The sequence below is a fragment of the Myxocyprinus asiaticus genome, chromosome 17 (assembly GCF_019703515.2).
Source record: "Myxocyprinus asiaticus isolate MX2 ecotype Aquarium Trade chromosome 17, UBuf_Myxa_2, whole genome shotgun sequence".
Classification (NCBI taxonomy): domain Eukaryota; kingdom Metazoa; phylum Chordata; class Actinopteri; order Cypriniformes; family Catostomidae; genus Myxocyprinus; species Myxocyprinus asiaticus.
The window spans coordinates 15,714,596-15,732,513 of record NC_059360.1 but is presented as its reverse complement, the minus strand read 5'-3'; the positions used below and the strand labels follow the sequence as shown (position 1 = coordinate 15,732,513).

The 17,918-nt window shown below is 38.5% G+C and overlaps 1 protein-coding gene across 2 annotated transcripts in view; it reads left to right on the top strand.

Moving 5' to 3' along the window:
- Positions 1–1,555: 1,555 nt before the first annotated feature.
- The window catches only part of LOC127454858 (lateral signaling target protein 2 homolog), a 34,119-nt gene continuing 17,756 nt past the window's right edge, over positions 1,556–17,918 (top strand). Inside the window, exons 1-7 of one of the 2 annotated variants that reach the window (XM_051722336.1) lie at positions 1,556–1,883; positions 9,970–10,110; positions 13,630–13,767; positions 14,606–14,808; positions 16,237–16,326; positions 16,500–16,589; positions 16,747–16,848. In XM_051722336.1, the coding sequence (XP_051578296.1) occupies positions 1,845–1,883; positions 9,970–10,110; positions 13,630–13,767; positions 14,606–14,808; positions 16,237–16,326; positions 16,500–16,589; positions 16,747–16,848 (803 nt within the window). In that variant the 5' untranslated portion in view covers positions 1,556–1,844. The remainder of the gene's footprint in view (positions 1,884–9,969; positions 10,111–13,629; positions 13,768–14,605; positions 14,809–16,236; positions 16,327–16,499; positions 16,590–16,746; positions 16,849–17,918) is intronic. The other variant, XM_051722338.1, reaches the window with a different exon arrangement.

Sequence of the window (17,918 nt, the reverse complement as noted above, 5' to 3'; positions counted from 1 at the left end):
AGTAACCTTATAAAAGCTGTTTTATTCTACATGGAGAGGGTCCTCTCATGGGGGCAGCCATGTTTGAATCACATGAACAGCTGGATACTACTCGCTTAATGTTAGTAGCCGCCCTGTTATTGGACACTTTTACTTATGGATTAAAGGAATCATGGCTGACTGTGAATAGTGAATTTCTACAATGGCTTCGGGAGCTCAAAACTGTTGGGTTTGAATGATGCTGCATCCGTGCCCCTAGAGCTGTGGCCCAAACTACACACTATACACTATGCACTTACAAAATATACAATGCACTCAGCCATGTAGTGTATGAATTTTGAAAGTGTAGTATCGTCCCAAATTGAACACTTAATGGATTTTTACTACACGGAAGCGTTCGCCGTTTAACAGCTGATGGAAGTGACATTTCAAGTGCACCTGATGGGTTGCCGCTAGCTTTAGCACATTAGCCAACCTCAGTTCAAAACCTGTATCTTAAACAACGTACATATTCACACAGTATGGAGTGATGGTATTCAACTCACATATGTAAGGTGCTGTCTTCACAGAAGTTTTGCTACCTGCTACGTTCTCTATTATATACAATTGTTCTGTCAGACCAGCAAGGCAGCCAGGTAACTCTGCCCCTTCCACTACTCGCACTACATACACTACAAAATGGAATAGAATAGTGTAGAAGTGTACGGTTTGGGATGCACCTTAGGTGTCAATGTAAGTCCAAGACGACATACATAAAAAATTACTGAGTACACTTTTAACTTGTATTGAACCCAGAATATTCCTTTAATAATAATATCAATGTTAATAATAATAATAATTTACAAAGCACTTTTCATAAGAGCTTAAAATGGATACAGTAGTTGAAAAATGAAAAATCTATCATCAATTAGTAACTCTCATGTTGTTCCAAATCCATACATGTGGATGTGGTCCTCGACTGTGGGCATCGTTAGCCATACGCCGGCCATTGACTGTACTTAAAGAGCATCACAAAGCAGTTGTAGTGGGCATGCGTCGAACGTGTTCGTATTTGTTCGCGGTCAGAAAAGTAGCTGTACTTTGAAAGGCAATGCGGTTAACCGGGCACGATCAGATATGTAAAGCACAAAAACTAAGTATACCCTGGCATTGATGCAGTCAGTCTCTAACATTCTGCCTAACATCTCCTTTTGTGTTCCACTGAAAGAAAGAAAGTCTTGCAAGTTTAGAACAACATGAGGGTGAGAAAATGGTGACTGAATTTTCATGTTTTGGGTGAACTACCTCTTTTGTAAAGTGCTTTACAATAAATTAAATAAATAAATATATATATATATATATATATATATATATATATATATATATATATATATATATATATATATATAAAAATCATGAATAAAAAGAAGAGAGAATTACTGCATTATTTTTTGCATTTCACAATTGCTTTCTTTCATTTATGTAAAAAAAAAAAAAAAAAAAAAAAAACAGCAAATCATTTCTGAGTGAAATAATGCAGAGTATTTGGCAACCTGAGTGTAAGCGCTCAGTCAAGCAGCGCAACTTCCGCTGTCAGACTGAGCGCTAGCTCAATAGCTTAGTCATGAATCGCCCGTGTGTTTGTGGACAAAGGCAACTGCACCACTGCTGGATATAAGGGCAGAGTCCGAGCCTACGAATAATTAATAGTGGATTGACTCTGCATGTGTCTGTTTTTGGCCTTTGTTCACCGCAGTCAACACGGCTTTGTTAAAGAGTAGGCGCTAGCATTGCTCACGAGCTGACAGAGTCTGTGTTCTGTGGGGTTTGAAGGTGCTCCGGTTCGGGTTTGGCACGGAGCTGTCGCGAAACTGGCGAGGTGACCCATGATGAATCGCTTCCGAAAGTGGCTTTATAAGCCAAAGGTAAGTTTGACATTATTCAGTGAAAACGCTCAACGCATTGTTTGTTATACAGTAGCTGTGTGTCAAAACCTAGTGAACAGCATATTTGGGTATCATATGATTGTTGCCTACCTAGATAGTATATCTTGTCATCATATGATTTGAGCTGCCTTCCCTAGATGGCATTTTTGGGCGTCATATGACGTGAGCTGCCTACCTATACGGCATTTGGGAATCTTATTATGTGAGCTGCCAACCTAGACAGCACTTTGTGCACCATATGACGTGAGCTGCCTACTTAGACAGCATTTGGGTATCATAAGATGTGAGCTGCCTACCTAGACAGCATTTTTAGCACCATATGATGTGAGCTTCCTTCCTAGACAACATTGTGGGCATCATATATTGTGAGCTGCCTTCCCAGACAGCATTTTTAGCACCATATGATGTGAGCTGCCTGCCTAGACAGCATTGTGGGCATCATATATTGTGAGTTGCCTTCCTAGACAGCATTTTGTGGACCATATGATGTGAGCTGCTTACCTACACTGCATTTTGAGCACCATATGATGTGAGCTGCCTATCTAGACAGCATATTTGGGCATCTTATGATTTGAGCTGCCTACATAGACCGCACTGTGGTCAAAATATGACGTGAGTTGCCTTCCTAGACAGCATTTTGAGCACGATATGATGTGAGCTGCCTACCTAGACAGATGTGGGAGTCATATGATTTGAGCTGCCTACCTAGACAGATGTGAGCATCTTATGATGTGAGCTGCCTACCTAGACAGATGTGAGCATCTTATGATGTGAGCTGCCCAACCTAGATGGCATTGTGGGCATCATATAACGTGAGGTGCCTACCTAGACCGCAATGTTGGCATCATATGATGTGAGCTGCCTACCTAGACCACATTGTTGGCATGATATGATGTGAGCTACCTACCTAGACAGATGTGGGCATCATATGATTTGAGCTGCCTACCTAGACAGCATTGTGGGCATCATATATTGTGAGCTGCCTTCCTAGACAGCATTTTTCGCACCTTATGATGCGAGCTTCCTTTCTAGACAGTATTGTGGTCAAAATATGATGCGAGTTGCCTTCCTAGACAGCATTTTGTGCATGATATGATGTGAGCTGCCTACCTAGACCACATTGTGGGCATCATATGATGTGAGCTACCTACCTAGACAGATGTGGGAGTCATATGATTTGAGCTGCCTACCTAGACAGCATATTTGGGTGTCATATGATGTGAGCTGCCTACATAGATCATATGATGTGAGCTGCCTACATAGATAACCTTGTCATCATATGATGTGAGCTGCCTACCTAGACAGCATTGTGGGTGTCTTATGATCTAAACTGCCTATCTAGACAGCATTGTTGGCATCAAATGATGCAAGCTGCCTACCTAGACATCATTGTGGGCATCATATATTTGAACTGCCTTTCCTAGACAGCATATTTAGGTATCATATGATGTGAGCTGCCTACATAGAAAACATACCTTGTCGTAATATTGTTGGAGCTGCCTTCCCTAGATGCCATTTTTGGGCATCATATGAGGTAAGATGGCTACCTAGACAACATATTTGGGTATCATATGATATGAGCTATCTTGCTAGATAGCATTTTTGGGCATCACATGATGTGAGCTTCATACCTAGACAGATGTGGGAATCATATGATTTGAGCTGCTAACCTAGACAGCATATTTGGGTATCATATGATGTGATCTGCTTACATAGATAACAAACCTTGTCTTCATATGATTTGAGCTGCCTTCCCTAGATGGCATTTTTGGGCGTTATATGACGTGAACTGCCTACCTAGATAACATATCTTGTCATCATTTTATTTGTGCTGCCTTCCCCAGACAGAATTGTGGGTGTCATATGACGCAAGCTGCCTACCTAGACAGCATTGTGGGCATCGTATGATGTGAGCTGCCTACCTAGACAGCATTGTGGGAATCATATTATTTGAGTGACTGTCATGATTTGTGAATAAGAGGAACTTTTGATCCTGTTCCTGAAGTTTTTGATTCTGGCTGATAGAAAACGCACTTCAAAGGAAGATATTAGATGAGCGCTTGATGGGAAGAAAACGCTGGATTTTCGTGAGGTTCCTGAATGACATCTGTTTAAATGAGATATATGGATATTTGCAAACGGTATATAGTACAAGTTGTGACGAGGAGGTGGGCATGGCCGGGCTGTGAGGGTGCACGCCTGGCGCTGAACCAGCTTAATCAGCCGGGAGAAGGATAAAGAGGAGCCGGGGACACCAGTGAGAGAGAGACGCACGTGTTGTGTGTTTGTGTCTTTGTTTTGTTTGCTGCAAAGCACTTTTATGTTATGTTTGAGTTATGTTCTGTCATTAAAGTTTACGTTGCTGTTCAGCTGGTTCCCGCCACCTCCTTGCCCATCCTTACCTTTTACTTTGGTGCCGAAACCCAGGAAGGAGGAGGGATGCGCTGTTGTGGAGTCCTCGCTGCTGCCATCCACCAGGGGATGGAGGAGTCACTGCCAGCTGCCGGGAGTCGGAGGAACCGCTGCCGTACGCCAGGAAGGGGAGGAGCCGTTCCGTCCACCAGGGGTCAGAGGACTCGCTGCCATCCGCCAGGGGAGGAGTGGCTGTCGTCCCCCAGAGGGTTGCCTCTGTGTCTGAGACCTTCAATCCACGCATCTTATCACATGGCTTGTTGAGCGTGTTACCGCGGAGACAAGTGTGGAGGCTTCACGCTATTCTCCGCGCCATCCACTCACAGCTCACTACACGCCCCACCGAGAGCGAGAACCACACATTATAGCGACCACGAGGAGGTTACCCCATGTGACTCAACCCCCCCAGCAACCAGGCCAATTTGGTTGCTTAGGAGACCTGGCTGGAGTCACTCATTACGCCCTGGGATTCGAACTCGCGAACTCCAGGGGTCATAGTCAGTGTCTTTACTGGCTGAGCTACCCAGGCCTCCAGTTTTTTCTTTTTAATAATTATGGGGTATGAAGTGTAGATTGATGTGAAAAAAATAAATAATTGAAAACATTTTAGCATAAGGCTGCAACATAACAAAATGTGAAAAAATGTCTGAATACTTTCTGAATGCTCTATATCTTACAACAGCTTTGAAACCAATTTGAAATGCATAAAAATAAATATCTCTAAAAGAATAAGGTCTTGCTAATAAGTAAATAGGTGATATCAGAGATTTAAATAATGATCTGGGATAAGAAAATGATCAAATCTGAATAACGTTATAACAGGACGTTGCAGCAGGAAAGCATTTTGTTGGATTAAACCTAGGGTTCCCCATGAGATGTGCAAACACTCATTGTTTCCAAAGAAGCTGTGGCCCATGGGTGCAGTTCTGCCTCATTGACTGTGACTCACTCAGATACATTCTTTACATACAACACTCGATGTTGTCGTCAAGAAGACTGACGTATGGCATCAAACACTCAGTAAAATTAAACAGATGGAAAGCTTACAGAAACACTTTGCCATACAAATAGAAAAGATTAAGGTTTGTTGAAATCTACAGGACATTTAGACCAAGCTTAGGAAAGTTATTTGTCAGTGCAACACTTGACGCAGGTGTTTCTTTTTTTTATTTGTATTTTTATCAGTGTTGTCCTAATTTTACATCTTAACTGTAACCATAAACATTTTGTTGATCACAGATTCGCTTTCCACAGCAAAACAATATTGATTCCTCATGTTCATTCAGCTTTTATATGATTAGTGTAGATCTTCTACAGCTTTCAGTACTGTGTGCACCACACAAATGTTTAACTCCACATCTGCTAAATTGTTCTCTGATTATGAGTCTCTGGTGGTTTGGTTTGAATACATGGGCATCATAGAGCTTGAAGGCTGACCTGCATTCTCAAATCAGCTTAGACTCAGCTCTGGTCCATGTGCCAGGCATGTGCCACTTCCCAGGAAAATTCATGTGCAGATTACAAATAGTCACAGTCCAGGATACAATGACTTCCCAATCTGGAAACACTCCAATGCTATAGCACTGTTGATCACAACTTGATGAAAAGGTTGAATATTTGTTAGGTTAAGGTACATGTTTTGTTTGTTAGCGGTACATGCTAAGGCTAGCATCACTATTATTAGTTCTAGAGGTCGACTGATAGTGGGTTTTGTCGATACCGATAACTAAGGTGGGAAAACGGGCCAATAGCCGATTAATTGGATGATAGTTTTCAAAATCCATTGTATGAATGAAAACTTTCCACTCAATGTAAAATGGTGCTGAACTTTATTATAAAAAAAAAAAAAAATGCCCCCATGCTGATTATTTTGTAAACGACATGACATTGAGCTTTTCCTGGTGATACTTCAATAAGTTACTCCCACACTGGTTCCTTTAAAGCATTTGCCATCTAATATTAATTAAAATATTAATTAAAATATTACAGGTCAAAGGTGTTTGTTTGGTCAGCAGTTACATAAAACACTGCCTTAAAAAGCCAAATAGCGACTGTGTGCTTCATCACTACTGGTCTTTTTAAATATAATTTCATAATGGCTTTGTAAATATATATATATATGTATATGTGTGTGCCCTCACATGAACACATTGTATATTTTTTATGTATATTTTTCAGAATTCTATATTTTTCTGTGCTTTACGTTTCTTTTGTACATAACTACGTCATAACGCAGAAAGCTCGGACAGAAGCTTGTTTTGTCAGAATGGAGAAAAGTTTGGAAAACTTTATAGTCAAAAAAACTGTAAAACAAAAAAAACAAACTTTAAAACTGTGCACATGCATTCAAACATATGTACATGTACTGTGCTCACGCTTGGTCTTCTGAAGCGAACAATCGGCCGAGCAAAAGCTCAGGCAGCGTTTTCACATAAAGTTGGTATTAACATGAAATTATGATTTACTACTGATTATTAACCAGTTTATCTACTTGGCAACAAAACCTCTTCGGAGCGCTCATGTTTATAACCTGACTGTAACAAATTAGATGCCCCTCAACCACCCGAAAATACAAACTATTAGTAAAAAAATATTTCTATTCAAAACGGGGAATTAAGACGAAAGGTAAACAGTTTCCAATCTTCGCTTAGCAACATTGTAATAACCATTCGAACAGCTAATGTTAGCATCCTTTCCATCTTTTCACCAATACAGTACTCTAATGCAGCATTTAGTTATAAATAAATGAATTATCAACTTCTGTTAAATTTTGGTTGTATTAAATTATTTATTACACTGTAACTATCTGTAATAATAAAGTGTACTATTTACTAGAGCTCAACCGATAGTGGATTTTTCCAATACCAAAAACTAAGGTGGTTTCTTAGTCTTTCCATATTATGATGTGCACGGACACAGAGGTTACAAGAGTCCGAAATGAATGAAGTCCCAGATGCAGCTCATTTTTCAATGAAGATTTTGTGCGTAATGTGGGACTTTTAAATATAAACAAACCCAAAACACATTGGACTCTTATTTTGGAAGGACGGAGACTTGACTCCGTTATAATGCTCTATATTTAAGTATTTACCAAATTAAGCATTTTATAGCCTATATATTCACCAAATAAAGGGTATAAAAATATGAATGAATATTGTCAATGGATTTTTATTTCAACTCTAAAGAGTGATGTTATACTCTAGAACCACCAGTGCTGGCCACAGAGGAACACGGAAAAGAAAAATTAAACTATCAGCATGGATTTTTTGCAGATAACTGATAGTTCCAAAAATCAACTATCAGTACTAATTAATCGGTAAAACATTTATCGGTCTACATCTACTATTTACATACCTTGGATTTTCTCATTCATTGTTTTAAATCTGCTTTTGAAGTGTCTGTCTCTCTTCATAGCCTAGTCACGTGACATAACAAACTCAGTAATTGTTTTTTATTTAACCTCTAGAGGGCGCTATTATAATGTAGAACCAAGAAGTTTCAACTAGAACCCTCCAGCACCGGCCATGGAGGAATTTAACAAACAAACAAAAAAAAAAACATTGGAAACTGTCAGCTTTGATTTTTTTTCTGATAGCTGATAGTTAAAAAACTCAGCTATCAGCGCCAATTAATCAGTAAAACCGATATATAGGTCAACCTCTAATTACTACTCAAATTGTTAGTTGCAAAGTTGAAAATTAAATTATATATTGGACTGGCACCCTCATGTCAGTCCAAACCCGTATGACTTACTCTCAATGGAACACAGAGAAATTTTGAAGAATGTTGACACTGCTTTTTCTCATACAATGAAAGTGAATGGTGTCCAGTCATTCAGCCTGAAATATCCTATTGTGTTACATGGAAGAAAAAAAATCTTACAGGTTTGGAATAACATGAGGGTGAGTAAATGATGACAGAATTTTCATTTTTGGATCAACTATCCTTTTAAGGTTAGGCATTTCACCAAACCCCTAAAACCCTATTCACACCGCCAGTGACGCACAGTGACAAAGCGACAGGATGTTATTCGTTTTTTAATGAGAGCAGAGTGACTTACGGAGACCATTGCCAACAAGATGTGGGCCTAGCGAGCGACTCGACAAAGTTGAGAAAAGTTGAACTTTATGTAAATTTGGTAGCAACTACTGATGGGAGAGAAGACAGTGGAGCTCACGTCATCCGTCTCCTTTGACATACTGGTATCGAGTGCAGACACGGAGTACAGAGACTAACAACATCCAGCGACAATGTCGCTGACGGTGTGAACGGAGCTTAAGTATTAACTAGGGCTGTCGATTTAACATGTTAATTCATTGTGATTAATTATATATAAAAAATAAAGTGTTAAAAAATGTAAACAATTAATCATGTCCCTGGACTGTAATAAGGAAGACTCCAGAGCAATTCAAACTTGAAGTACCACCTGTTTTCTCCAGGGGGCAGAACGTGAAACTTCAGCTGTATAGGCAATGTGCAGCTTATACAGAGAACAAACCACACTCGCGTTTTTGCATTTAAAACACAGCTTAGTGGAGCACAAATCCGAACTTAGAAAAACACGTCTTGAGATCCCTAAGTATTAAACTACATTTAACTTGACACAGTGACCTAAAAATGGTATGTTTATGACGCGACGCAACCAAAGTGAGACACTCTGAAAGCATCCGTCTGACGCAGGTGAACGTTGACGGGTCCTTAGACAAGCTCGGACTGATTGACGAATTCAATTGCAAAATGGATTGCTGTGAACTGTATCATCTTATCAAAAGTCCTCTGGCACAATAATGTATTGCATTTTACTTATCTGAATATTATTTAATTATATATATATATATGTATATATATATATATATATATATATATATATATATATATATATATATATATATATAATTATTTGCAATTATTTAAATACAACTATTTATAATTATTTAATCATTATATATTGAATTATTGTTATTTGAAGGGATTTCTCAGCAAATATTTATTATATGCGATTAATTGCGATAAATTCGATTAATTAATCAGCATACCATGTCATTAATTTGATAACAAATTTTAATCTATTGACAGCCCTAGTATTAACCTTTTGAACGTAACTCATCCCACATCGCTTGGGCTACAGACATGAATAAGATGTGCTGACAATAAAATGGGTGAAAAAATCCCATAAACTCGCATTGAAGGAGGGAGCCGATCCATATTTAGGGACAAGAATCATAGACACTTGGGGATAGGCTCCTTTGACTTGTGCCTGAAAGTTACCACCAGTAGGTAAACACTCGGAACACCTAAGCAACCATATAGCAACACCCTGGAAAAACCCCACAGCACCCTGGCATTTTGGTGGCAAATTTTGCACTTTTACTAAAAATTTAGTTTTTTAGAGATATTTGCCATAGTATAATAAGAGTAAACAGGACTGTTCTGAAATTGGCAAATGTAGTCATACAGTAGCTTGCATGTTCTACTGATGTGTGTTATTGGTTTTTGTTGTAAGATATGTCTTTTAAAGTAGAATGTTTTCCCACAGAGAGCCACACATCATACTTGCTAACTTCATCGCTAGAATGTTTGATCATTTGATTCTTTATTAGAGTATTTAGACCATCTGTTTACATGTGTGCTTTTATTTTGTTCCTCTATACAGAGGTCAGATCCTCAGCTGCTGGCCCAGTTCTACTATTCAGATGAGGAACTGAACCAGGTGGCCACTGAGCTGGACAGTCTGGATGGCAGGAAAGACCCTCAGAGGTGCACCTTGCTGGTCAACCAGTTCCGCTCCTGCCAGGTCATTCACTTTCTATCACTACTGATCTTACAGCTCAGAGCTTCACTAGTGCATGATTTTTGGTCTCATTTAGCTATTTTGATATGGTTTTTATCACTCTTCAATCACATCATATTTGTGTTGACGTTTATTTATTTAATGATGAAGTGCGCAATGTATTTTTTCAATGTTAAAATAGTAGCCTACTTTCTTGTATCCCAGGTTATGCAGAGACAACTATGTGTAAGCCATTGGTAGATTGATGTCCCCAAAACGTGTAAACACTGTGGCACTATCAAAACATTTCTCTGTTTGTTTGAGCATCCCGACCAGCCCGAAATAGAAACATTGGATCACTTCCATTTGAAAAACTCACCTGCGATCAGAAACATTGGATCATCCAGTGACGTTATATGGGCCAGGAACAGATAGTCCTGAACCCATATCATGGCATTGGTTGACCAGTGTTCGGGAAATCTGTTTGAAAAAATTTTATATACAGGTGCATCTCAATAAATTAGAATGTCGTGGAAAAGTTCATTTATTTCAGTAATTCAACTCAAATTGTGAAACTCGTGTATTAAATAAATTCAATGCACACAGACTGAAGTAGTTTAAGTCTTTGGTTCTTTTAATTGTGATGATTTTGGCTCACATTTAACAAAAACCCACCAATTCACTATCTCAAAAAATTAGAATATGGTGACATGCCAATCAGCTAATCAACTCAAAACACCTGCAAAGGTTTCCTGAGCCTTCAAAATGGTCTCTCAGTTTGGTTCACTAGGCTACACAATCATGGGGAAGACTGCTGATCTGACAGTTGTCCAGAAGACAATCATTGACACCCTTCATAAGGAGGGTAAGCCACAAACATTCATTGCCAAAGAAGCTGCCTGTTCACAGAGTGCTGTATCCAAGTATGTTAACAGAAAGTTGAGTGGAAGGAAAAAGTGTGGAAGAAAAAGATGCACAACCAACCGAGAGAACCGCAGCCTTATGAGGATTGTCAAGCAAAATCGATTCAAGAATTTGGGTGAACTTCACAAGGAATGGACTGAGGCTGGGGTCAAGGCATCAAGAGCCACCACACACAGACGTGTCAAGGAATTTGGCTACAGTTGTCGTATTCCTCTTGTTAAGCCACTCCTGAACCACAGACAACGTCAGAGGCGTCTTACCTGGGCTAAGGAGAAGAAGAACTGGACTGTTGCCCAGTGGTCCAAAGTCCTCTTTTCAGATGAGAGCAAGTTTTGTATTTCATTTGGAATCCAAGGTCCTAGAGTCTGGAGGAAGGGTGGAGAAGCTCATAGCCCAAGTTGCTTGAAGTCCAGTGTTAAGTTTCCACAGTCTGTGATGATTTGGGGTGCAATGTCATCTGCTGGTGTTGGTCCATTGTGTTTTTTGAAAACCAAAGTCACTGCACCCGTTTACCAAGACATTTTGGAGCACTTCATGCTTCCGTCTGCTGACCAGCTTTTTAAAGATGCTGATTTCATTTTCCAGCAGGATTTGGCACCTGCCCACACTGCCAAAAGCACCAAAAGTTGGTTAAATGACCATGTGTTGGTGTGTTTGACTGGCCAGCAAACTCACCAGACCTGAACCCCATAGAGAATCTATGGGGTATTGTCAAGAGGAAAATGAGAAACAAGAGACAAAAAATGCAGATGAGCTGAAGGCCACTGTCAAAGAAACCTGGGCTTCCATACCACCTCAGCAGTGCCACAAACTGATCACCTCCATGCCACGCCGAATTGAGGCAGTAATTAAAGCAAAAGGAGCCCCTACCAAGTATTGAGTACATATACAGTAAATGAACATACTTTCCAGAAGGCCAACAATTCACTAAAAATGTTTTTTTTATTGGTCTTATGATGTATTCTAATTTTTTGAGATAGTGAATTGGTGGGTTTTTGTTAAATGTGAGCCAAAATCATCACAATTAAAAGAACCAAAGACTTAAACTACTTCAGTCTGTGTGCATTGAATTTATTTAATACACGAGTTTCACAATTTGAGTTGAATTACTGAAATAAATGAACTTTTCCATGACATTCTAATTTATTGAGATGCACCTGTATATATATATTGCAATTCCATTTGATGTTGCTACAGAAAATTATGCTTCCTTCACTTGCTTTCGGAATTACAATATGACTTTCTCACTTGGAAGTTGCACATGAATGCCCTTTGAAGTCATAATTACGACTGGGTAACTCTGAGATCATTTGGGTGTCCAAGTTTCCAAGTTTGGGGGACATGTAAACTTTTAACATGGCGGAGCAGAGTACGATTTCTTTAGTGAATGTTCAGTTTTATTCATTTTTCTAAGTGCAATTACCTTGTTTTTGCTTGCCGTTACAGGGACAAACATTTACATTAATTTGTTACCATTTTATGCGTATTGTACATTTATCATACAGAGAAAATATCATGTATTTGACCAAAAGTCCTTTATCGTTAGCAAACTGACTAACATGTGTTATGGTTGAGGTAGACCAATATATATCGGTTTTACTGATTAATCTGTGCCGATAGTTGTTTTCTGGAAGTATCGGTTATCGGTACAATTCAATGCCGATAGTTGCTGATAGTTTTTTTTATATTCCTCTGTGTTCCTTTGATAATTAAGTTTTTTTAAATTGAAGCGAGGGAATGCAAAGAAAAATTGGACTATATGGAAACGACCCTTATTGGCTCATACATTGTGTCTCCAACTTCATATATTGTGTATAATAATAATAATAATAATAATATATAGGCAATAAAAAGCTTAATTTGGTAAATGTTAAAAATAGAACATTGCAATGGAGCCAAGTCTCCGTCATTTCAAAATAAGAGTTCCCGGTGTGTTTCAGGCTTGTTTAGCGTCCCATGTTATGCACAAAATAAACTTTATCTGGGATTTTATTCATTTTATATTCATTATTCATTCTGACCTCCTATCTATGTCTTTGTTGACTAAGAAAATGTTGTAACATTCTATGAATCGATTTTAAAATCTATCGGCCGATTAATCTGTTTTCAGCCTTTTCCACCTTAGTTATCGGTATCGGCAAAATCCACTATTGGTTGACCTCTATATTACGGTGTCAAACTAATTCCCTAACTAGTTCACTAACTAGTGCAACTAGTTCTCCATGAAATGTGCAAGAGTGAACCTGACATCCTCCATGTTTCCTTTTCTTTCCACCATCAAAGCAATTGAATGTGATATACTCGTAATTACGACTTCTAAAGTGGGAAGTAGGATAATTCCAATATCCTATGAAGGCAGCGGTACCTACTCCACCTTTTACTAACAGATTGGAAGGAAAGGGATCAGTATTTCTATCAGTGTTCCTATTATTTTGTGTTATGTTAAAGAGCAATTCCATTCGGTGATTCTAATGGCCCAGAAATGATACTTCACCTTTACATGATAAATGGTTAAAACCAATTTATAATCCTTTTTGCAGTGCAAAAAAGCTATTCCTGCTCTACCTAAACAACAATTATTCTAACACTGCATCTTGTCTCTGCTAATTATTTGTACAGGACAATGTGTTGAACATTATAAATCAGATTATGGATGAGTGCATACCTGAAGACCGAGCCAACAGAGACTTCTGCGTGAAGTTCCCAGAAGAGATCCGCCATGACAACCTGGCCGGGCAGCTGTGGTTTGGAGCAGAGGTTGTGCACGCTAACTACTTTACTCTAGAACAGTCTTCCCTAGAGATCTTTCTAATGAACATGTTGATAAAGGATTTGATAATCTGCTTCTTATGCAGTACACGAGGGTCAGAAATTAACTTTTTATTAAAGGGCAGTATTTACCCCATGGAATTGATTTTCAGGGGCATTTTTTTACCTCAATGAGGACATTCTTCTAACTACAGTATATAAAAACAAAGAACATGTCTTCAATTTAATGAATTAATTTACACACATTCTCAAACTGAACAAATTATGGCTGTTAATAAGATCAACATCAAATACAAAAGTAGCTGTAATTAATTCATTAGATATAACACAAACGCTCTGCTAGAATACATTTTAAACAATTTTCACTTTGTGACATACAGAGTTGTTGGGAGTGTTCTTTATGTTCAGGGTTGATTTTATTTTTATTTTTTCTCAAACTCCTTAGTAGCTACACATTCAACAACACTCACCTCTGGGAGAGCAAATACAGATATCTGACAGCTATAGGCTACTGTGACTGCAGAGGCAATAAACCATAGAATAGAATAGAATAGATTAGAATAGATAAACAGGTATCCACGACTGGGGCATTTTTACCCTCACATTTTAAATATTGGGGCACTTTTAAACTTCTTTAGCTGCATTTTCCCCCTGAGCCCTGGTTAATTTCGGACCCAGGATTACACTGCTAAATAATATTCCATTACAGTATTATACCAAAAGAGTATCAAAGCTGTTTGGCTAAGGAGCCACATTTATGGGCATGAATCAGGGTGTAACCTGTTAGAAGCAATAATAGTATCATTGTTATCTGTTCTCTTCACAGTGTCTGGCAGCAGGATCCATCATCATGAATCGTGAAATCGAGAGCATGGCCATGCGGCCACTGGCCAAAGACCTCACCCGCAGCCTAGAGGAAGTGCGCAACATCACCCGAGACCAAGCGCTGCGAGATCTCAACAACTACACCGACCGCATGAGGGAAGCACTGCGACAGTTCGACAGCCTTTTTGCGGATTTTGAGCTCAGGTACCTTGAAATGTGGCACCCATGCAAATCTTTTTTTGATTTTGACATCCACTTATCTGCAGGGTTACCAAGGTCATGAAAAACCTGGCAATATCAGGGCATTTAAAAATTTTGATTTCCAGGCCTGGAAACATGTAAATGAATAAAATCTTAAAGGAATATTCCAGTTTCAATAGAAGGTAAGCTAAATCAACATAATTTGTGGCATAATGTTGATTACCACAAAATTAATTTTGGCTTGTCTCTCCTTTTCTTCAAAAAAAGCAAAAGTGTGGATTATCTGTAAACGTTAAAATATTCACCGTTTCAAAAGTATAGCTACAAGACGTAAACAATATGAGTGTTAACAGGATTTTAGTGTGGTAAAATCGCTTACTAACCTTTTCTGTGTAGTTGTATCCATTTTTACAACTTTGTTGCCATGACAACATAACACCATAAACCCTAAAATGACCATAAAAATGACTATTTAAATAACTTCACAGCTCAAATAATACAGAAGAATTCATGTTAGCGCTTTTATAAAATTATAAGTTTTAGATTTCTGCTTTGAAACCCTCAAAAAATTAGCCCCCATTCGCTTGCATTGTAAGTGCCTCAATGAAATCTTGATTTTTGCTTTTTTTTTTTTTTTTTTTTAAAGAAAAGTATGGACAGGAGGCCTGGGTAGCTCAGCGAGTAAAGACGCTGACTACCACCCCTGGAGTCGCGAGTTTGAATCCAGGGTGTGCTGAGTGACTCCAGCCAGGTCTCCTAAGCAACCAAATTGGCCCGGTTGCTAGGAAGGGTAGAGTCACATGGGGTAACCCCCTCGTGGTCACTATAATGTGGTTCTCGCTCTCGGTGGGGCACGTGGTGAGTTGTGTGTGGATGCCGTGGAGAATAGCATGAAGCCTCCACACGCACTAACGTTAACCGTGGTAACGCGCTCAACAAGCCACGTGATAAGATGCGCGGATTGACGATCTCAAATGCGGAGGCAACTGAGATTCGTCCTCTGCCACCCAGATTTAGGCGAGTCACTACGCCACCACGAGGACTTAGAGCGCATTGGGAATTGGGCATTCCAAATTGGGGAGAAAAAGGGAGAAAAGAAAAAAAAGAAAAGCATGAACAAGTCTAAATTAGATTTGGTGGTAATCAACATTATGCTACAAATTACCTAGATATATCAAATTCTGTCTATAAAATTATTTCTAAAAATCCATTTCCACTAATCACATACAACTGGAAAAGTCATGGAAATTCATCAGTCAAAAGGTGCAGAGCATGAGTGCATTTAATCTGTTCATAATTTGTTAAATTATGTCTCTTTTGTACTCATTTATTATCCTTGCATATAAAAGTATGATTAAAAATGTGTTGATTACTCAAGCTTTTGTTGTTACAATAATGTAATCATATCATGGTTCTGCCCATTTCCTGTAGTTACGTGTCAGCTATGGTGCCTGTAAAGTCTCCTAAAGAGTATTACATCCAGCAAGATGTGATCGTGCTCTTCTGTGAGACAGTTGAGAGGTGAATATTCAGTGTCAGATCAATATGGACGTTCTATTTATAGACCAAGAAAGTATAGCCTATATATTCATACACTGCTAAACGAGGTTAAATGGAGAGGATAAAGAAACATCAATTGATATTGAAAAGCACAGCGTTAATAAGCAGATGTTGTACATTATTCTTGTCTCAAGGGCCCTGAAGTTTGAGTATCTTACACAAGACATGATTGACGACTACGAGCCAGCACTCATGTTTACAATCCCTAGACTTGCCATTGTCTGGTAATTAATATGTCACTCTAATGATCTGTTCTCTTCATGTCATCCACATCTAAATCTCTCCTAAAGTATTCATTTTCTAAACACATTTATTGTCCCAGCACTGTATACGTCATGCTCAACTGGTAATGGTAACCTTTGTAATGTGTTCTCTTATTAGTGGCCTTGTTATCTACTCTGAAGGGCCTCTTAACCTGGACCACAAACCAGAGGACATGTCTGAACTCTTCCGGCCTTTTCGCACTTTGCTGAGAAAAATAAGGTATTGTTTGTGTTCACAATAGCCATTTATGTAAACCTCTGAACAACACTTCCAGTTTAATGATTATCTGATGCAAGTTTAGCAGGAGATTTTTCAATGCTCAGAAGTGTATTTCCTTTTTTTTTATAGTGAGACTTTATAACATAAAATGGAATTGTTTGTGTTTTGTTTTGTTTGTTTTATCTTATTCAAACCATTTACTCTTCATTTATTAGTAAACTAAACATATTCAAGCCATCATCCATAGCATGAATATAATTATCTTGTGTTATATATCAGTATTGGCCCCAGTTTCTATATCAGTCTATACCTAGAACTTGACTTTTTGATATGGAATAGTTTTGAAAATGCTCCCTCATGTGGAAAATATTTGAATTTCACAGAAACCAAACAAAACCAAAACAAAACCTTGCCTACAATCTTCATGGTGGTAGGCAAAACGGATTTCGGTAAATTTGTAACTTCTTCAACTCTGCGGACACGCCGGCAGGTCCAAAGGGGGGGGTGCTATGTCACAAAAAAGTCTCCGAATACGTAAGTCAGGCATATGTGGTATCGTTTGAAAGCTTAGAATCTGAACTTATCATAGATAACCGTCTATTTTCATAGATCACTTCTGCATTTATGTTATATAAAATAGCAAAATAAGGCCTGAAAAAATTTGCATTGCAAATAGAGGTCATGTGGTAGAAATATTAATATGAATATAAAAGTCTTTCAAATAGCACATAAATAGACATATATTAAATGAAAGCTCTCATTTTTAGGAATGTGAATATACCTTTTGTTGCCCTAATACCGCAGTTTGAAAGATTTTCAAAAGAACCACAAAGTGAAATATGATTTCTGTAAGACATCAAATACACGTCTCTTTTATGTGCCGATCACTGCTGCTGTAAGCACCAAATAGCTAAAAACATCTGCTTTTACCTTAGGCAGTTGTTTAAAAAATTTGCCATTTTTTACTTGTCTGTGATCTTGCTTGTGAGAATAATCCAATGTTATATTTTAGATGTCCAGAACAAAATATGCAGTTCTGCAGGAAAAGCATGCTAAACAAATCATCGGAA